The 18,718-nt window shown below is 36.5% G+C and overlaps 1 protein-coding gene across 1 annotated transcript; it reads right to left on the bottom strand.

Annotated features, from left to right (window-relative positions):
* Window positions 1-241: 241 nt before the first annotated feature.
* Window positions 242-17,587, bottom strand: LOC132199046 (sonic hedgehog protein). Its single transcript, XM_059623428.1, has 4 exons — window positions 17,071-17,587; window positions 2,135-2,402; window positions 1,328-1,621; window positions 242-756 (listed from the first exon to the last, which is right to left on the bottom strand). Exons 1-4 carry the CDS (start codon window positions 17,362-17,364, stop codon window positions 380-382), a joined length of 1,233 nt encoding a protein of 410 aa, XP_059479411.1. The 5' UTR covers window positions 17,365-17,587; the 3' UTR covers window positions 242-379.
* Between the last annotated feature and the right edge of the window lie 1,131 nt (window positions 17,588-18,718).

The raw sequence follows: 18,718 nt of genomic DNA, 5'->3' as shown, positions 1-18,718 counted from the left end.
AGGAGTAGCGTGAATGTTAAAAGATTAAGGATTAATTTCATTGTTAAAATTTTCATGTCTCATTTTATGAAAATGACAAACTATTGCTAATTCATTTTTAGAATAAAATCATTATAAAAATTAATTCTGTCATTTTTTTTTTTATCAGAGCGAGTATTTTTCTTGTTAAAATTTTTTTCATTTGCCAGAAGATTTTTAATAAAATAACACAAAAAAATATAATTTTTTCTAAATTGTCATTTTTTATTGATAAATTAAGGCGTATGTACAGGAGGCATAAGTTAGGCAGGCGTATGTACAGAGACGAGGAGGAGGAGGTGCGTTGGCGCCGCTGGGGACAGTCGGAGGCGGCGCCGCCGCTGACTAGCAGTCTCGATTTTCAGGAGAGCATGCCCTGGGGCAGCACCCTTTGCGCCACCCAGTAGAGGCCTTGCGCGTACCAGTGGACGCCGACGGGCTGCGGGGGCGTCGACCTGGCGTCGACGGCGGCGCCGCCGAACGCGCTCGACCAAAGGGCGCGCGCCGCGTGCTGCGCGTTGCTGAGGAGGCGGAAGGGCGCGAAGACGGCGTGCGCGAGGGGGTGGCTGGCGACGACGGCGTAGCAAGATGCGCCCACCCCGTCCACGACGAGGGTGCCGGCCGTGGTGAGCGGCGCGAACACCCCCCGTCGCCGCACCGCCCGCACAGACACCACCGCGTCGGACGTCATGCTGCTGGAGTCCAGCCCCAGCAACTCGTCGCCCTTTTCAACGTTTCCTGAGAACACACAAAAGGAGGCGATTCATTAATTTCATTTCCTTCAGATAACGATAATGACTATTTTTGGTAAAATTAAAAAAAAGTGGTTACAAGGGTGGAAAAGTTAATTTTAGAATGAAAAATAAATTTAAGATAATGGATTAATTTCTATTGACTAATTTCTATGTTTTTTTATAAGTTAATAATTTTTTCTCACACATAAGGATTTAATTTTCGAGAAAAAATAAAATCTTATAATATATATATGCTTTTTGAAAATTACTTTTTGAAATTACTTTACTTTAATTGTTTTGAGTTATAACAGACAACCTTATTTAATAACAATTGTTGGAATAAAATTTAATTTATCAAATTAACTTTTGTTGCAAATACAAATAAAATTTAATTTAAATGTCAAGATGTATAAATAAATTAATTAAGTTAAGCCAATAAATAAATAAATCAATTACGTTTTAAATAACACTTTAAAAAATACTTTTACCAAAAATAAAAAAAAGTTTAATTATAAATTAGTTTTATGTTTGATGTGAATTAATTTTTATGGGGCTTTTATTAATGCAAAACTCACCAGCGTAGACAGCCTGAGGGCCGTGGGGGCGGCGGACGAGGAGGAGGTGGTTGGGGGTGACGGCCAGCCGCCTGCCCCCCTCAGTGCTGATCTCAACAAAGAGCCTGTCCTCGTCAGGGTCCCTGTCCAGCCACAGCAGCACCTCCGAGTACTGGGTGCGTCCCGTCTGCGGGTCAAAGGTCAGCACCTGCTGTCCCACCTGCAGCTCGGCCAGCGGCAATCGGTGCCCGTCAGAGGTCACCACCGTGGTGTCGGCAGTGAAGCAGCCGCCGCTCTTGGCTGAATGCGAAGACTCTGCAAAATTGTTATAAATTAGTAAATTTTTCCAATTAAATTAATTTTGTTATTTAAATGAAGGTGGAAAAATTTAAAAATGAATTTAAATATTCGTTTCAGAATTCGTTAATTCAAATAATAATACAATAAATAAAATGAAATGTTTGGAGTTTGAAGTAGGCAACCTACACTACATCAAGCGTTTAAATTCATAATTCATTGATTGTTCAAGTTCATTAATTTTCCTTTTCTTCATACACCGTTTATGTTCTCATAGTAAATTTATTTTTTCGAACCAAAAATATTTTAAAGAATTAGAAATCAATTAAATCATGATCTTAAAATTATTTCTTGAAGGTTGCATAGCTTAATTTTTAAATTAACTTATCTATTAAAGCCTTTGAAAGGAATACTGAACTGATCTAATAATCTAAATAAATAGTTGACAGGAATGAAAAAATTTAATAATATTTGCTGTTATTATATTTTTCAAACAGTTAATTTTTTTATGGGAAATTTTTGAATTCTTACCTGACTTGACCGAGCAGTGGATATGTGACTTGCTCTCGTAGTGTACCCAGTCGAACCCTGCCTCGACTGCCAGCCTGGCGAGCATGCCGAGTTTGGAGCGGTCCCGGTCGGACGTCGTGATGTCGACGGCGCGACCCTCGTAGTGCAAAATTTCCCTCTGGGTGTGGAGAATCCCCTCCTCCTGCCAGCCCTCGGTCACCCTCAGCTTGACGCCAGGCCACTGGTTCATAACCGAAATCGCCAGCGTGTTCACCTTCTCCTTCAGGCGCTGCGAACAAAATCAAATTTTTTCCAATTAAATTTACGGATTAAAAAGAGGCTGTGAGAGATCCGAATCTGCTGCTCGGACTCAAGGCAGCAGCGATAAATTCAATATCATCAGCTATTTTTTATCCCCCGTTTATATATATTGAAGAGCATCAAGGTTGTCGTGCATGTTTTTGTTGTGAGCAGTGAGCAGTGACTCTCACTAAATAAACTTAACCCAGCAGCACGAAACTATTTGCTTTGTTGAAAATCCAGTCTATTAAAATACGTGAATGGGTGCCCCGACGTCGTTAAGATTAAATTTCTCCTTTCAAAAGCTCTTTCAACAGTCCATGGGAAAATTTAAATAAGATAGAGAGAACAATATTTTTAAATTCCCAAACAAAACAAAAATTATAAATTATTACAAAATTTTAAATGATAATTTTGTTAATAATTTGTAACGCTAAAAAAATGAAAATTTTAATTAAGCCGCTTGACTCCATTACCCAATTTCTAACTATAATTTTAAATTATACAAATTGTATTGAAATAAAAATAAATTAAATCCAATCTATATTCGAGTTGGAAAATTTTACACATAATATTCTAAAGAAGAAAAAAGTACTAGCCTTATTATTTCGCTTTGATGAAAAGGTTTTAAAATGTTTTTTAGTAAAATTAAAACAATTTCTAATCCAATTGAACACAGATTCTTGTGTTCGAATTCAATTGTCTCTCTTTTTCATGTTCCTCGAAAAATTCTGATCTGCTGAGCAAATTTTGTTGTTGCAATTGGCCAAAATTTAAAACGTTCGCGAGAATGTTGGCGATCTTTTCAGCTGCTATGATTATTACAGCGTTGGTTAAATGTTTATCCCGTTGACGCGGGTTAAGAAAAAGTTATCTTATATATGATTTGGCGACTAAAAAGAAAATCGGCGGAGGGAGGGGTAAAAGTTATGTATTCCGAGAATTGGGATTAACTTTATCCCTTTGTTTTCATCCCAGCCGTATAACTTTTCGACCGGGAGAACTAAGTCAAGAGCGCCGAATAATTATAATTATAAAAAATAAAAGTTCCTTCCATTTCAATGAAATAAAAAATAATCAAATTGCCAAATTTATTTTAAATTCTCATTTCCTTTTAAATTTTCAATTAGTTTATATCACATTTACTTTATATTAAAAAAAATATTAGTATTTAGCTTTTTATGCGTAAAGCCTTTAAGCATTTTGTTCACCTTCTGCATTTTTTTTTCCAAGTGAGGGAATTAGTCGCGGCGGGCGGGATAATAGGTGTTTGTGCATGCAGCCGCTAAGTGACATTAAGTTGATCATGTAAAATATATTAAAAGCATCCTGAATATATATAAAAGAAGGGGCATATCCCATCTCATATATGATGTGTGCTGGCGTTCAAGTGAAAAAAGGGCTCGGCCGGAATGATAACGAGGCCGGGGATTAATTTTGAGTGTTTGAGTGCGCGTCAAATCACGAAATCATCACACCTGTTGATAATCCTGGCCAGGGCATTTATAAATTGGAGCTAATATGCCGGGCCGGCGCGTGAGAGAGAGAGAGAGAGAGAGAGAGAGAGAGAGAGAGAGAGAGAGAGAGACCTGGCTAGCTGCCTGCCTGCCACTCGGCTGCCTCTCAGGTATCTGATCAGGTAAACACGACCGACCAAGGCCCTGAGAAAGGGCAGGTAGGCACTCGGGCCTTATCTCACCTAATTAAATCAGACTCGGCATTTGCCAAACGGCATTTTTCACTCGCATTTTTATTATTCACAGAGAGACCGAGCCGCCGCGCGCTCTCTGCTGTGCTGCTGCTGGCCGTGATTTATTTCCACTTTTTCTGTAACCGCCATTCAGACTCCTTTTCATTATCCTTTTTTCATGCTGCAGCAATCGCACACAGATCGCGCGCAGGCTTGCACACACACAAAATGCTTTTCTTTTCTTCTGCAGAAGGCCGCCTTCGTTAATTTGAGAGCTTCAATTGCACCTTTTAAACATGCTGCTCTCGTCAACTTTTATCTCCTTGTTACTACAAGGAAACTCTGATCAAAATTTTAATTTGCGAAAACTAACTAACCTTAACGCTCTCTCCTTGTACGGAGTGTGCATTCGCAGAGAGAGAAAATTCCAACTTCATTAAAAAGACAGGCTGTTTTAATTTTTATGTTTTTTGTTGAATAAAAACGTCAAGGTACCTGTAATTTAAATTGAATTTTTCCACTTTGCAGCACATAACAACACTTTTAATTTTTTTTTTTTTTTATAATTTCTGATACGAGATGAGACAACTTTTAGCGTTTTAATATAATAAAAATGCAGTTTTAAGATTGAATCCAATAAATTATATAATAAAATAATGCATAATGCAGCATAAATTTGCAGTTCAAAGCAGAGTTAGGCAACCTGCGTGACATTTTAATTTAAGATTCCCTTTTTATTTAAATAAAGCGTGTCAGCAGAAAGTTTAAAAATTAAAAGAGCTTTTTATGGTACATAAATTTAATATTCCGAAATCTCTTTCTAAGCAACCAGACATGTAAAAATATAATTCTCCAAATTAATTTTCAATTGCAAATATTTAAACTGATGTAACTTTTAGAGAAATAAAATGTTAAATGTCCAATATTTTTTTTTTTTCATCAAACGTTTTTGGTTTTTGAAATTGATTATCCTCTGTTAATATTTTTAGCAAAATTTGATGCATATAGTTATAAAATCATTAAAAAGGATAATTAACTTTAATTTAATAACTGCTGATTTAATATAAATCTTTGGGCGAAGCATTTCAATAAAACAATATTAAAAATAATTATAGACATTCGTCATTCAAAATAACTTTTCAATATTGAATTTCCTTTGACTTAAATAAAAATATGGACGAATTTGACAGCTTTTCAACCGCAAAGTGTCCCGACCACATTTCGAACCTCAAAACGGCGGCAATCGTTTGACAGCCGCTTTTCTCCTCTTATAAAGCAAACAAGAAAAGTAGTGCGTAATGAGAAATATAAAATCGCCATACATCGTTTAGGGGAAAAGCAGCGGTGTTTTGATGGTCCATTAAAATATGAGCCTCGTTAAAAGACTATAAAAAGTGATCTATTTAGCGGCGCAGGGCGATTGTGTGTGATTTTTGACTCGGCCGCCGCCGCGCGGCACCAAATATTTATGGTTTTATGGCATTGTTAAAAGCTTTTAGCGGCGCCTCTCTATTCATTTTATTCCCATCTCCCGCAACAATGCTGTTATCCCTGCGCTCGCTTTTGGAAAAGGCGAACCGCGCCGAACAAGGAAAACAAATCAGCACACAGGAAATCACCTCAATGGATTTTCACCTCAAAAAGTAAAGCACATCGGCCGCTTTTATGACACCGAAAGGTAGGTGACGCACACAAAAAATAATTTATTTACTGACTGCCAACCAGCAGATGCGGCGGGAAATTCCGCCTTTGTCCGCTCCTTGGTGTAAAACATGAGTTTCCTTTCTTTGCGAACACCTTCCGCCGCGCTCTCCAAAGGTTTACCGTTCCCCAATAAATCAGATGAAAGCACGTGGGATGTCAAAAAAGAAATCCAGTTTGGTGTAAATATTAAAAATATTCGTGTAAAAATTAGTGTATAGAAACAGGAGCTAAGTTTTTGATTGATTTTGCAAGAAATCTACAAATCTAAAAAAAAAATTAAGTGTTTTACGTTTTGGAAACATGCAAAATGTTTGATAGTTAAATATCTCTAAAGTTTCATGAATTGTCAAAAAGTACATAAACAATAATTAATTTTTTAATTTTTTAATCACGCTTCTCTGTAGTAGCAATCAGTATTTAAAAAATATTTTTTTTATTCAATATCTTTTAACCTGATCAAAGGCAATAAAAAAAAACATATTTAAATATTTAAACCTTATTGTTATAAAATAAATTTAATACAACAAAATAAATATAATAAATAATTGTATTTAATAAAAATTTTCATATTTAAATAGTTAATAAATTTGTTATGATTTAATAAATTGGGTACGTTAGATTAAAAATATTTTGGTTTCTTAACTAAAAACCCAATAACCAGCAACTATAACTTTGTTAATTTTTTAATGATTATATAAAATTAATGTAATTATATTGTTTATTGCTTGACATAACATCCAAAAAAACTATAGAGAGGTCTAAATTGCAAATTAAAATTTAATATTTTACAATAAATAAACCATGCAATGAAACTTTGTATTTAATCCCTTTTTTATCTTTCTTTAGGGCGGAAAATCCTGGTTTTATAGTGACATATGGTTTATATATTTTAATTTACTGATTGTTCTTGAGGAATTTAAGCATAAAATCTTTTCACACACGCGGAATACGCGCGTCTGTGGTGTGAGTCGCGCTTGTCCATTAGTTAATAGTTTTGGGTGCATCCTGCTTGTGTGTGCTCGTAAAGAGCGGAGGCGAACATAAATAAACGAAATAAATGTCGCGATAGAGGTGACAAATGGGCCGCCGCGCAGCATCATGATCAGGTCACCTTCCTTTTCCCTCGCTCTACCTGAAGCACTCTCAGGTATCAGACCTGACTCAACACATTCATATTTTACGGGCTTGTGTGTGACAAATTCAGGGGCGCTCGCCTGATCATTATTTTATCTGATCTCGCTCAACCAGCACTAAACGACCCATATTACACTAACAATAAGTGAAAACACCCAACAAAACACATCTCACAAAACCAGTTCCACAATTGAAAAAGAAGGCGGACGACACGAATCATGAGAGAGAGAGATGAGAACTCTTCAGATTTAATCTTTTTCTCCATCTTTTGCAGAAAGATGGATTCTTAAAATTTGTATAAAATCAACTGTGGAGTGAAAAAGATTTAGCCGTGATGAAGAAAATGAATTTTTTATTCAGATTGTTGAACTTTAAAAAGAAATTAGCAAAATTTGAAGAACATACAAATTGAACAAACATTTACGAAGAAATATTTAGAAATTTACAATAATGAGATGATAAAATGTATTAGTTAATTAAATCTGTATACATTAAATTTTTACTCCATTGTTAATTTTTCTGGTTATTAAAACGTCAATCAGAAAAATAATTCAACGGGGATGAGATCAATATTTTTTCTCCAAACGTTTCCTCAAATGCGAGCGTGAAAACTTATTTCCTTCAGAAAATTATTTGAGCCATACAAATAAATTGAATTTATATTCAATTAATTTGAAGCCAATTTCCCGGACCTTTTTATTTTTATCTAAAAAGCGTGCGGTTTTGCAAAGGAGCAAAAAATTATAACTTTTCGGCCTTTTTTTTATATATTTTTATCCCTCTCGGGCTGCTTAATTTTATATAACAAGCTGCATTTCGGCGGCTCATCTCTTTCTGCCTGCGCTCGTTTTAGCTCTTTCCTGGCGAGAAAAAGGAAGAGGTGTTGCGTGGCCGTCGAGGAGGTGAGGCCCCCGGGGGCGGCCAAGAGGCCCCATTAGCTGCACGCACGGCCTCAAAAGAGCCGCCGCGCTCAATTGATTTTTCGCCGCCGCTTTCCGGAATTTTTTTGAAACGCGATGTGTCCAATAAAAGGCTCGTTAGCCCAGTAATTTACAACTGCAATTCAGACCCCACACACTAACAAAATATTTATTCCAACATTATCTCTTTTCTCGCCGCTGCAGGACGGCCGGCTCGAGCCGCACGCCGCGGCTGTTCTTTTAAACTTTTATTATTTTACACATTAACTGAGGCAACGTTCACAGCTGTTATGTGTTCTCCTCAGCTGCATAAACAATTTTGATCAAAATATGGTTTTGAAGATCATGAAGTTAACATAAATTATAGATCGTATTCGTAAATAAATTATTTGCAAAAGATAACATTCAAGAAACCCTGAAATTTATATCTCCTTATAAAAAAAACTAATATTACATGTTACATAATTTATATATAACATAAGAATAATTTTATGATTTTTTTTTAATAATAAGGTCATAAATAACAATCAAAATTTAATAAAAAAAAAAATATAAATGAATAATTCAGTAAATAAATCTTTTACAAAAAAAATTTTTTAAATATAAAATGAAAATTTATTTAAGAACATAGTAAAAATAAATTCAATATAAAAAAGTTCAGTTTGGTTCAGTTTATTTTTAAATTGCATATTTAGACCTTATTTGGCTTAATTATTTATGAACCAACGCGTGTGAGGCGGATTTCTTTTATGACAGAAAAACATAAGTGGCACTAGATATTATACTCTATATAAAGGGCTATTTTTATCAGAATAATTGTAAAAGTGCATGAGTTTTTTAGGCAAGCTACGCGATTCTTTAATTTCAATAATCAATTAATTATACTCACCTTATAAAGAATAATTGAATTGAAAATGAACGAATAAGAATATTTATTTTTTTAATTTAAATTCAAAATATTTCCATGTAAACTGAAAGATTTTCAGTGCAGGTCTCTCTGCCTACGTGATTTTTAGTATATAAAATATAATATATAAAGCAATATAAAGCCTTGGCGATGTTGTGTAAGCATTTTGTGTATAAAAAAGACGGATGAAAGGGCAGGATGAATGCATGAAATGTAAATTTCCAAGAAACGGCGGCAGACATTTTCCCGCGGTAGGAGCGCGACCGTGGACGGACGATTTGTTGAAATTTATGATGAAAAAGGAAGAAGGTTGCCGGCTGCTCGAGAGATGCATTTGTGGGATGCTGAGCTGGATTTAATGTGTGCGTGATTGGTGGCCGCGGCACAATGAGAATAAAAATGGCGCTGGCTGGATAAAAATGCTGTGAGAGAGAGCATTTATCTGCTCACTGATCGGCCCCTCTGTTATTTTTTTTTCATCCACGGCACAAAATTCCCTCCTCCATGCTTTATTGTCGGCGGCGAGATATATTTTGTATTGTGCGCTTTGGCTTGGCGGCTCTCCAGCAGTCTTTATATAAAAAACGCTCCTTTTCCCTGACGCCTTACGCACTTTTGTATGCTGGAGAGAGAGAAAAAAACAGCTTTTGTGTATAAATCGTGATGTGAAATTTACAAAACGCTCGAGATCTATCTCGACTTTGCATCTCGCGCAGATTTTCGCTGCGGTTCGCTCGGCGTGAAATTGTTTTAATGCCGCCCCGCGCGATTCTCCAAACCGATATATTGCTCGAGCCATTTTTTTTCACTCCGCACATCAGAAAATTGAATCGGGCGTTAAATTTTATTGCGTGCATTTGGGTCACTGCGGAGATTCAAACGCCCGCGTGATGCCGCTTTTACCGAGAGATCATTACCGCACCAGCCGGCTTTGTTTTTCCCTTGAGAAAACAACCCGACCGCTTCCCCGAGCACGCCGCAAAAGACGTGCTTAGTTGCCATTTTTTACGGAAAACAAAAAGCTGCGCCGAGAATGTTCTCTGGACTGGGTTTTGGTTTTTTTTCAAAAAGGATTAAAAGCCTGATGTGTTGTTTAATTGTAATACGAACGGAATTTTAAATAGTTTTAAATATTTTTAATCTAGTTGTTTTTGGGATATAAAATCCTTTATACACAGTGAATAAAAATATTTTTTGTAATGAGAATCACATTATAAAAACCGCGGTTATCTTCAAATTATCCAGGATTCACCAGGATTATAAATGCGTTGGATGCTACAAAAATGTCTAATTAATTTTTAGTGAGAGCAGAATTTAAATTATTTTGTTTTCAACTTAATCATTGCTGAAAAATTTCAAGTTTCATGAAAAATGTTATTTATCTTCATTTGCCATCTCAAACTAAAGAAGCAATAATGCCAAATAATACTCAAAATAAACTCCTGGGAAGAATGGAAATTTTACGTTTTATAAGTTTCAAATATATCATTATTTTGCTATCGATCAAAGCAAAGCTCACCAAATCTATGCACAAATAGGAATCTAAACTTTAAAAAAAAAGATTAAAATTATAATTTTTTCAAAAATATAGCAAATAAATGATAATATATTGAAAAATATGAATGATTTATTCCAAATTTGTCTGTAACTTTCGCTTTATACTTGATTTTTCTCAAATGCAATCGTCAATAAAATTTTTGTTGCTTTATTATTTGCCTTCCTATAACAATGAACAATGAAACAAAAAATAAGCGTATTTTGTATAGCTAAAAAGTCATAATCTTCTATAAGCATCATCATTTAAAATTGTTATATTTAACAATTTTCATGAAACTCGTAAAAAAAAAATTAGATAGACTCTTTTTGTTCCAACTCTGGTAATGAGCCTCGTGTAAAGAAAATGACATTCCATTTTGAACAAGATGAGCCACACTCGCGTATATATCAGTCATGAAAATAAACTCATTAGACACACACTTGCGCAGCTCCCGCGAGAAACAAAAAGCGGAGGCGCCGAGTTTGTTTCCTCGATCCGGCCGCACCGAGAGAGGTGTTTAAAGAGTTTTTAAGTGTTTTGGGAAGGCTATGGCAGTGCAGCATAAGTTTTGGTCCGCGCGTCTACTGTTATGGGAGTGTTGTTTTGATTGTTGACACGCGGGCGGGTCCCCACAAGCATAAGCTTGCTCGCCAGCTTTTTAATAGCCAGGGCTACACACTCACTGCGCGGTCCGACCGCCGTCCATCGTCAGGTGCGGTGTTTGTTGACCCTCAGGGTACAACTCAGGTCACGCCGCGCGGCGGCCATCTTGGCCGCTTTGAAGTGCCGCTCGAGCACCAATCAGCGCCGCCCCACGTCCCTGCCGCGCCGCCGCCTCCACGAGGCCCCCGAGCCCCCAGAGGCCCCAATCGAACCGAAAATGCACCCTTGGAAAATTTTGTTTCAATAATTAACTAAACAATTGTTGCTTTAAGCCAAGCATTAGTGACGAGATCAACAAAAATTTTCCAGTTTTTCAAAAATTATTTGCAAAATTAATTACGTGAACAAGAAATAATTAATATTGAAGCTGAATATTAATTATTTTGAATTTTAAAAGGTTATTAAATTTTAACTTATCTGTTTGTTTTCCAAATCATTAGAAGTATGTAATTAAATATTGATCACAAACTCGATTTTTAATCAGTTCATAAGGCTTTGGTTTCCTTTATTAAATTATAAATTATAAATTTTGATAAGCATCTTGAAAAGTTTTATTGGTTTATGTGAACGTCTAACAACGTCCAACAATGCCGAGTTGTGTGTGTGTTGTTTTTGACGCTTGAGTTGATTCAATTAAGCGGCGAGTTTTGACATGTGCACCTGAGCGGCAGCTGCAGGTTTTCCGCCAACAACAGATTTTCCGCTCAACAAACCAATAACGTCTGACGAAGACACAAAAACCGCCGAGATTTTTTCAAGAAGGAGAAAATAATCTTTTTCGGCTAAAATAAGAAGAGTTTCGAGGAAATTTCAGTGGGATTTAAAAGTGTTGAGAGAGCGTGTGTGAGGATTTGCCGAGAGTCTCGCCGCCAGTCAATAAAAAGCTAATGAGCAAATGAAGTGTACAGAGGCGTGTGAGCGCCAAAAAGATAAAGAGCGCAGCGCCCAAAAGCTACAACTTTTCTGGAGGCGAAAAGAGAGAGAGACGCGTCTCTTCTCTCTCTTTTACAGAACAGAAAACACGGCCATAAAATCGTGTGTGCGCCTTTGCTGTGGGAAAATCCATAAAAGCTTCTCTCGCTGCTGCTGCCTTTTAAGAGGATCAATGAAAGGCGCGACAGGGGGCGGCCCCGCTGCCCCCGGGGGCCTCTGGGCCGTCGCCGCCGCTTTCAATAATACCTGAGGTGCACAACAAGAGGCGATGCGCCTGTCAAAACAGCGCGTATTTTCACCTTTGTGCGTCGCAGTCGGGAGAGGAAATTTGGAAATAATAAAAAGAGGAATAAGAAAATAATGCAGGTGGAGAAGACGATTTTGGGAATTCAATGAAAAATCCAAGAATGTGAAAAACTGGCTCGCCGGAAGTGGCGAGTTGCCCTTTTCATAAAAGCAGGCGATCGTTTTCTTGACCACACTCCACTTTTGTCAATACCTGTTTAATGAATGACGCGACATGGATTTTCCACGTGCTCGCATTCACAACAACAAGTGGCGTGAGAATCGTGTTAGGCGATCGTAGAAAATAATTGATGGCCACTTCAAAGGAAATCTCTCCCTTGCGACCAGAGTGACGTTTCAGAGCAAACATAGATTCGGTTTTGTCAAAGACCTAGAATAGGAAAATGTGTGAACATTCAGCCGAGCCTGAAAATTCCAATCAACTTCAAGGTTTACAAATGAAATAGAAAATTAGGATTGGCTGGTTTTTTAATGAAAAATTAAAATATCAAAGATAAAATATTTCATGAAAATTATCAAAAAATTAGTGCAAATGAACTGCAAATCACAAAGTTTGCATTCAATTTTGTGTGTGTGAGAGTTAAAAATATTTTATTGAAACTACAAGCAATATTTTCAAAAATTATAAAAAGAAAGCGATTTGACACAGAAACAAACTACCTTATAGGTTTGAGTTGAAAATAATAATGTGCGCCATACTTTATAAATATTATATTTAGAGGAAATTCACATTTAACGTTTTAAAAAAATTCTCAATTTTTTTCTTTTCCCTATATTTTGGTATTATTGAATAAAAATATAATTAATATAAAAATGAATAATAATATAAAATAATCATTTATATAAAAATGATATTACATTATAATTGACATATAAATGTATATTTAAAATTATGCTGTATTAACAGTTTAAATTATAAATTTAAACTCTATTGCTTGCAACAATGCTTTGACTCGCTTATAAAAAAGTAATCACATAATTATTGTAATAAAATTAATTATAATTATTAATAAAATTAAAAACAAATCCCTCTGGCAAAAAAGTACAATTTTTACTGAGAAAATTGAAATAAGCTAAAAAGTTAACATTTTTTGCACGAATTTTACAAAAAAGGAAAGTCACATTTTTAAATTTTTGTTATATATGCAGCTAGAGCATAAAAAGATGAAAAATGATCCTGTCGTTTGCATATTAAAAGTCCGCAGCAGAGAAAGTGATTTCCTCGGCAGGTAATTTGTTTTGGCAGTGCGTTGCTCTTTTCACGCGGCGCACATACCTTTTCTCTATTATCCTCTGCCACACAAAAGCGCGTCTTATGCATGCATGCATTATGTAAAAAAGCGCCGGGGGTGTTTATTTATTGCACACGCGGCCAGAGTGAATTTGTGAATGAATGGCAATCGAGAAGAGCGCAGCGTGCCGAATTCCATAACGTCCTCGCTATGAAGAAAGAGACCTCCAAATAAAATTCAGCGATTTTCTTTTGTTTGGCTTCCCTTAGGTGCGCGACACCGATCCTTCAGGCTCAGGTATCGCTTACCCTGAGCAGTGAAACCTGAGTGCAGGCGACATCACCTTAATTTGATATTTATTTTTATTTATTTGCCACGGCTCTCTGATTTCACGGAGAGCGCGAGAAGAGCGACGGATGACGATTTTCCAACCCGACCCAAATTAAAACCGCAGCCGCCAAATATCTTATTGAGCCGAGACGTGTACGCGACGTCCTGTGAATGGCGTGCACCTGCGAGCGTGATTTGCATCTTCCGTTTTGGCCAAAAATCGATCCGGCGGCATTCTTTCGAGAAAGCCAGTTTTCATTCAAACTGCTCGCCGCAAAATATTTCGAAACCTCATCTTCGCCCCCCTCACCCTTCCTTAAACGTCAAGAGCTTCCCATGCTTTTCACACGTTGCTTATTCGTTTGTCTACTTAAAGTTTATGACAGCGGTCTCGCTTATTGACTTTCAGGGAGGTTTCATGAACTGCACGCTTGATCGCCTTGATACAGAAAAAAGAAGAAGAAAAATGAAAAACGATCAAATGTTCGAAAAGGTTAATTTGATGATTTGAAGTTGCTAAGAAATTGATTAATTTTTTTTTAAATAATTTTAGTCTTCATTTTCATTACAAAAATTGACTTACAAATTTACTATAGTGTTTCTAGGGGAGCACTAAAATTTTGGAGTTTTTTATAATTCTTAAATTGTTAATTCAAACGTTATAAGTTTTACATTGGTGCAGTTGGAGTTTCCGAACTCCCTTATGGAAATATTACATTTAGAGAACAAAATTTAAGAAGAAAAAAAAAACTAAATAAAACGTCTGCCTTTCATAACACAAACATAAACATATAAATTAAAAAACAGCAAAATAAACCCATTAAAGTTTTTATACTCCTTTAATGAAAGTACATACAGTAGAAATAAAGTACGTATTAGTTCTTTTAGTTAAAATTAAATAGAAATGGTCTTTTTCTCCTTCAAGAAAGTAAATTTGTTCGCATGAATTTTCTTATAAAAGAAATCTTTTTAAATTTGCAGAAATAGTTTAAATTTGTGAAATTCGTAAATAATAATAAAAAAATCAAATGATTTTGCAGGAAAAATGCAGTATTTTCTTCATTTTATAAAAGTTAACTTTTCATTTCAATTTCTAATTTTTGCCATTTCATTTTTCACCCAGATTTCGTTATTATTTTGGCTAAAATTTGAAATCTCCTTAAAGTATAGGCAGTGCCGCCTTGCACAGCTGCGCTGCACGTTGCACTTTTTAATTGACAGGGGCTCTCTATATCTCTGTATCGAAAGCAGTGCGCACGGAATTTTTCCTGTCGTTTCACAAAGCTGTGAAATAATGCGTTTTTCTCGCCGGAGAACTCTTTCGACTCATTCTTATATTCAAGGAGGCTGGCAGGTGAGCGAGGTTTCCCACAGGGATTTGCGCGTGCATGCGAGTTTTGAGCAATCAGCAGAAATTTTATTATCATTAAAATGCTCTTCGGCGTGGAAATGGGAAACCCTTTTGTCACTTGTCACCGCAAAATGTGAAATGAATGGCCGCACGCAGGCAGGTATTCGTTTTCTCAAGAGACAACAAACTTGTGTGCCGCGGTCAGTGAAAAATATATAATATAAATACGCCGTTTTGTTGGAAAAGAAAATCCTATTATTCGGGTTGTGCGTTCGAGTGTGATTTGCGCGGATTCTTTCCCAGGCGGATTTTTTCTGTGTGGCCGCCGGATTTGCATTTTTTGCACCCTGAGCTGGCCGGCCGCGACCCTCTCAGCGCCCCCCGCCGCGCACAAAGCGAAAGTTTGGACACACAAAAAGCTGAGAGGGCGACCCGTGGGAACTCACCTGAGGACAGACACTCTGCACCTTTGTTCCCGCTTTGACCGCATCTACATGCATCTCTTTTCAGGGTGCAACGAAAACGTTTGTGAATGCACTTTGTTTTGTCACTCTCGCGCAGGAGAAAAACCAACACACAAATACACAAACAACATAATGCACACCTTCGGAAAAATTTTGTTTGCTCGCGGTTTCCACGCCACCGCGATCAAACCGACTCGCCGCGAGGATTATACAGAGGCTTTGAGTTTGTATTTGCTCCGAATTATTCAGTTTTGTTCAATTATCGTGATTGCATTTTGGTATGAATTAAATTAAATCGATGAAATCTTAGATTTAAAAAATGTCAAGCCAAGACAGGGCCCATGTAGACAAATTCCAAATTATATTAGCACTATTCATTAAAACTATATAACTGCAAAAAACAGAATAAAACTAATTATTTATAATAGAGTCAATTATAATCAAAAATAAATTTTAAATTTACAATGAAAGAAGAAATTAGTAAATAATTAAATATTAATAATTAAAAACTTTGTAGCTAAAATTATATGATCATTTCAATAAATTAAAAATGATAAATATATATAAATATAAAAAATAATAACTTTTTTGCAACGTTCAAATCTCCCATGCTGAATAGGAGCAAAATTTTGTGTGCGAAAGGAAGTGATAAAAAGGTAAATAGCAGGATGGAAATCGTATTTGTTGTCTGCCGGGGCTTACATTCGTGTGCATGTGGCCGGATTTTGATATTTTTGAGAGGAGCGCGTCTTGTCTCGGAGCAAATCAAATATTGACTCGGACCCAGCCAAAAAATATCTATCCTGCAACGCAGATAAAGAGGAAAAACTACACACACGGGCTTTGTTTACCCACACAGCCTTTTCGTTATAATATTCCAACGTTTTCTTAGTACCAGCAGCACATACGTAAGGCCTCTCTGATATGAGCTGTCGACCAAGCCTTCGAGAGCAGCGCGCGTTAAAAGGCATTAAAAACTACAAGCAAAGTATAGCGAGCGTACATACAAAGTGTACCGAGAGAGAGGGACGTGCCTGATAAGAGTGTTCTCGATCAATAATATAAACAAATCTAATGGACCGAAGAGAAGAGAGGCAGAGGCAAAAAAGGTTCCAGAGATTTGCAAAAATATTATTCTGCAAGAAGCTTTAAAATTTTATTCTTAAAATTGATTAGATTTTATAGTGATTTTTATTAAAAAAAAATTTATTAGCAATTGTATAAGGACCAAACAAAATAATTCAATATTTTGAAAGGATAAAACGCTTTGAAGTTTTTGTATTAACCGATTATATTGGCGCACACAAAACCACTTGTTGCATGTTTTGAAAATGAAAAAATTATAATAAAATTGACTATTAAATTAAAAATCATATTTATATTAATTGTCAGATAATGAGAATTGTTATAAACCTCAATTTTGTGCAATTAAATTATCAGATCAGGTATATAACTGATTTTTTTTTTAATAAAATCTTGGTCTTACCTCTGTCATGAGGCGATCGGCGCCGGTGCCCTCCTCGTCCCGGTAAATGATTTCCGAGTTGTAATTGGGCTCGAGCTCGGCGAAGCGGGGGTCCTGGCGGGTAATCTTGCCCTCCGCGAGCCCACTGGCACCAAGGGTGTTCTCGGACATGTTGGGAATGTGCTGCATGAAGACGAGCGGGGTGAGTTTTCGGGGCGTCTTGACGCGGTGGCCGCCCCTGCCGGGCCCGCAGGCCCAAAGGGGGCCCGGGCCCAGCAGCAGCAGCAGCACGCTCAGGCCAACACAGACACTCATTCCATCACTGACCACTTGGCCGCCCTGAGTGGCCTCCGGCGGCGGCGGCGGGAGGCGGGGCCTCCCAGAGTGGGGACGCTCCGCCCCGACCTAAGCCCCCACAGCACGTGCCCTGCCGCCGCCGCCGCAACCTGCCGCGCTCGCTCGCTCGCTCGCCAGGTAAAATATATCCTTTCGAGATTTGCTTCGATTTTATTTCTTCCGTGATTTCTGTCCTCCGATGAGAACAACGCATCTTTGGGACTGTGGGAAACAAGGAGAGAATCATGAGGATGTTGTACCTGAAAAGGTTTATCAAACAATCCCAGGCCAAAAGGTTTTAAATCGAAAACAAAAATCAGATATTTTGAATTTTTCCCAAAACAGGACTTTATAGGCATAGAAGAATTTGTATTGAAACCAACTTCGTTTTCATGCAGTTTAACAGAAATAAATTTGGTCTCATTCTATTTTCAAATATATATTTTTGACTTTAATTTGCCAGGGTGAAAATTCAAGTGCAATGAATTTCTGCAGTCTTTTCCAATTTCCCTCTTTCTGTTATATGAGAACAATATTCAACGCAAAGACTTTCAATTGGGTACATCTGTTGTCATTTGATTATAGTATTTATAGTTTTGATATTTTTCCTAAAATCAATTGTTAAATAAAATATATTTTGTGTGCTATAAAAGCTCAATTAAAATTGTAATTTTAAACACACTCCAAATTAATTGTTTGTGTAATGTTGAGTGCCTTAATTGCAGTGAAAGACTGAAAAATCGATTGACCTTGCTGTTATATAATTATATAACCTTTGAAAACGAAAATAAATACAAATTTTTATTATTTACTTCGCTTTTTTTTAATTTTCCTATTTTTAGATTTTTGTTTTGGCACGCTTTTTGTTCTGATTTTCTTTTTATTCTTGTTAACTCATGTCTGCGGTGAAATTTTTCTTTTCACAGGCACATTGTATCGACTGCATGTTGTTTAGTTTGCGAAAAAAATCTGACTCATTATTGGCGCACTACTTTTGCATGCCCCAGAACCTCTGAAGTCAATTATGGTGCCGGCCACTCCGGATATATGGCTGTGCAGGATTTGAAATTCCAAGGCAATGCGTACTCTCGGCAGCAGACAAAACAATTTTGTCTCTCAGAAGGATAAACAAATATTAACAAACCTCTTTATACACTCTGCTTTTTTGAATCACATTTTTGAATGGAATTTAAAAATATACTTCCAAATTCAAATGAAAGCTGCATTTATTTAATTTAAAAATGAAATTTTAGTTTCCCGGTTGTGAATCATATATTTTTCTCTTGTAATGTAATTAAAAAAAAAATATAAAAGATTAAGCAACGATGCATGT

Source organism: Neocloeon triangulifer, unplaced genomic scaffold (genome assembly GCF_031216515.1).
Source record: "Neocloeon triangulifer isolate White Clay Creek 2 clone unplaced genomic scaffold, ASM3121651v1 ptg000013l, whole genome shotgun sequence".
Lineage (NCBI taxonomy): Eukaryota > Metazoa > Arthropoda > Insecta > Ephemeroptera > Baetidae > Neocloeon > Neocloeon triangulifer.
The sequence above is the reverse complement of the archived record's forward strand: the minus strand, read 5'-3'. Positions and strand labels throughout refer to the sequence as shown.

Bases quoted from the DNA above. Each gene is read 5' to 3' on its own strand.
- LOC132199046 (XM_059623428.1), bottom strand. From the start codon at position 17,364: ATGAGTGTCTGTGTTGGCCTGAGCGTGCTGCTGCTGCTGCTGGGCCCG. The intron at 2,403-17,070 runs GTAAGACCAAGA...TTTTGTTCGCAG, and splicing joins CCGATCGCCTCATGACAGAG to CGCCTGAAGGAGAAGGTGAA. The intron at 1,622-2,134 runs GTAAGAATTCAA...ACAATTTTGCAG, and splicing joins CCACTGCTCGGTCAAGTCAG to AGTCTTCGCATTCAGCCAAG.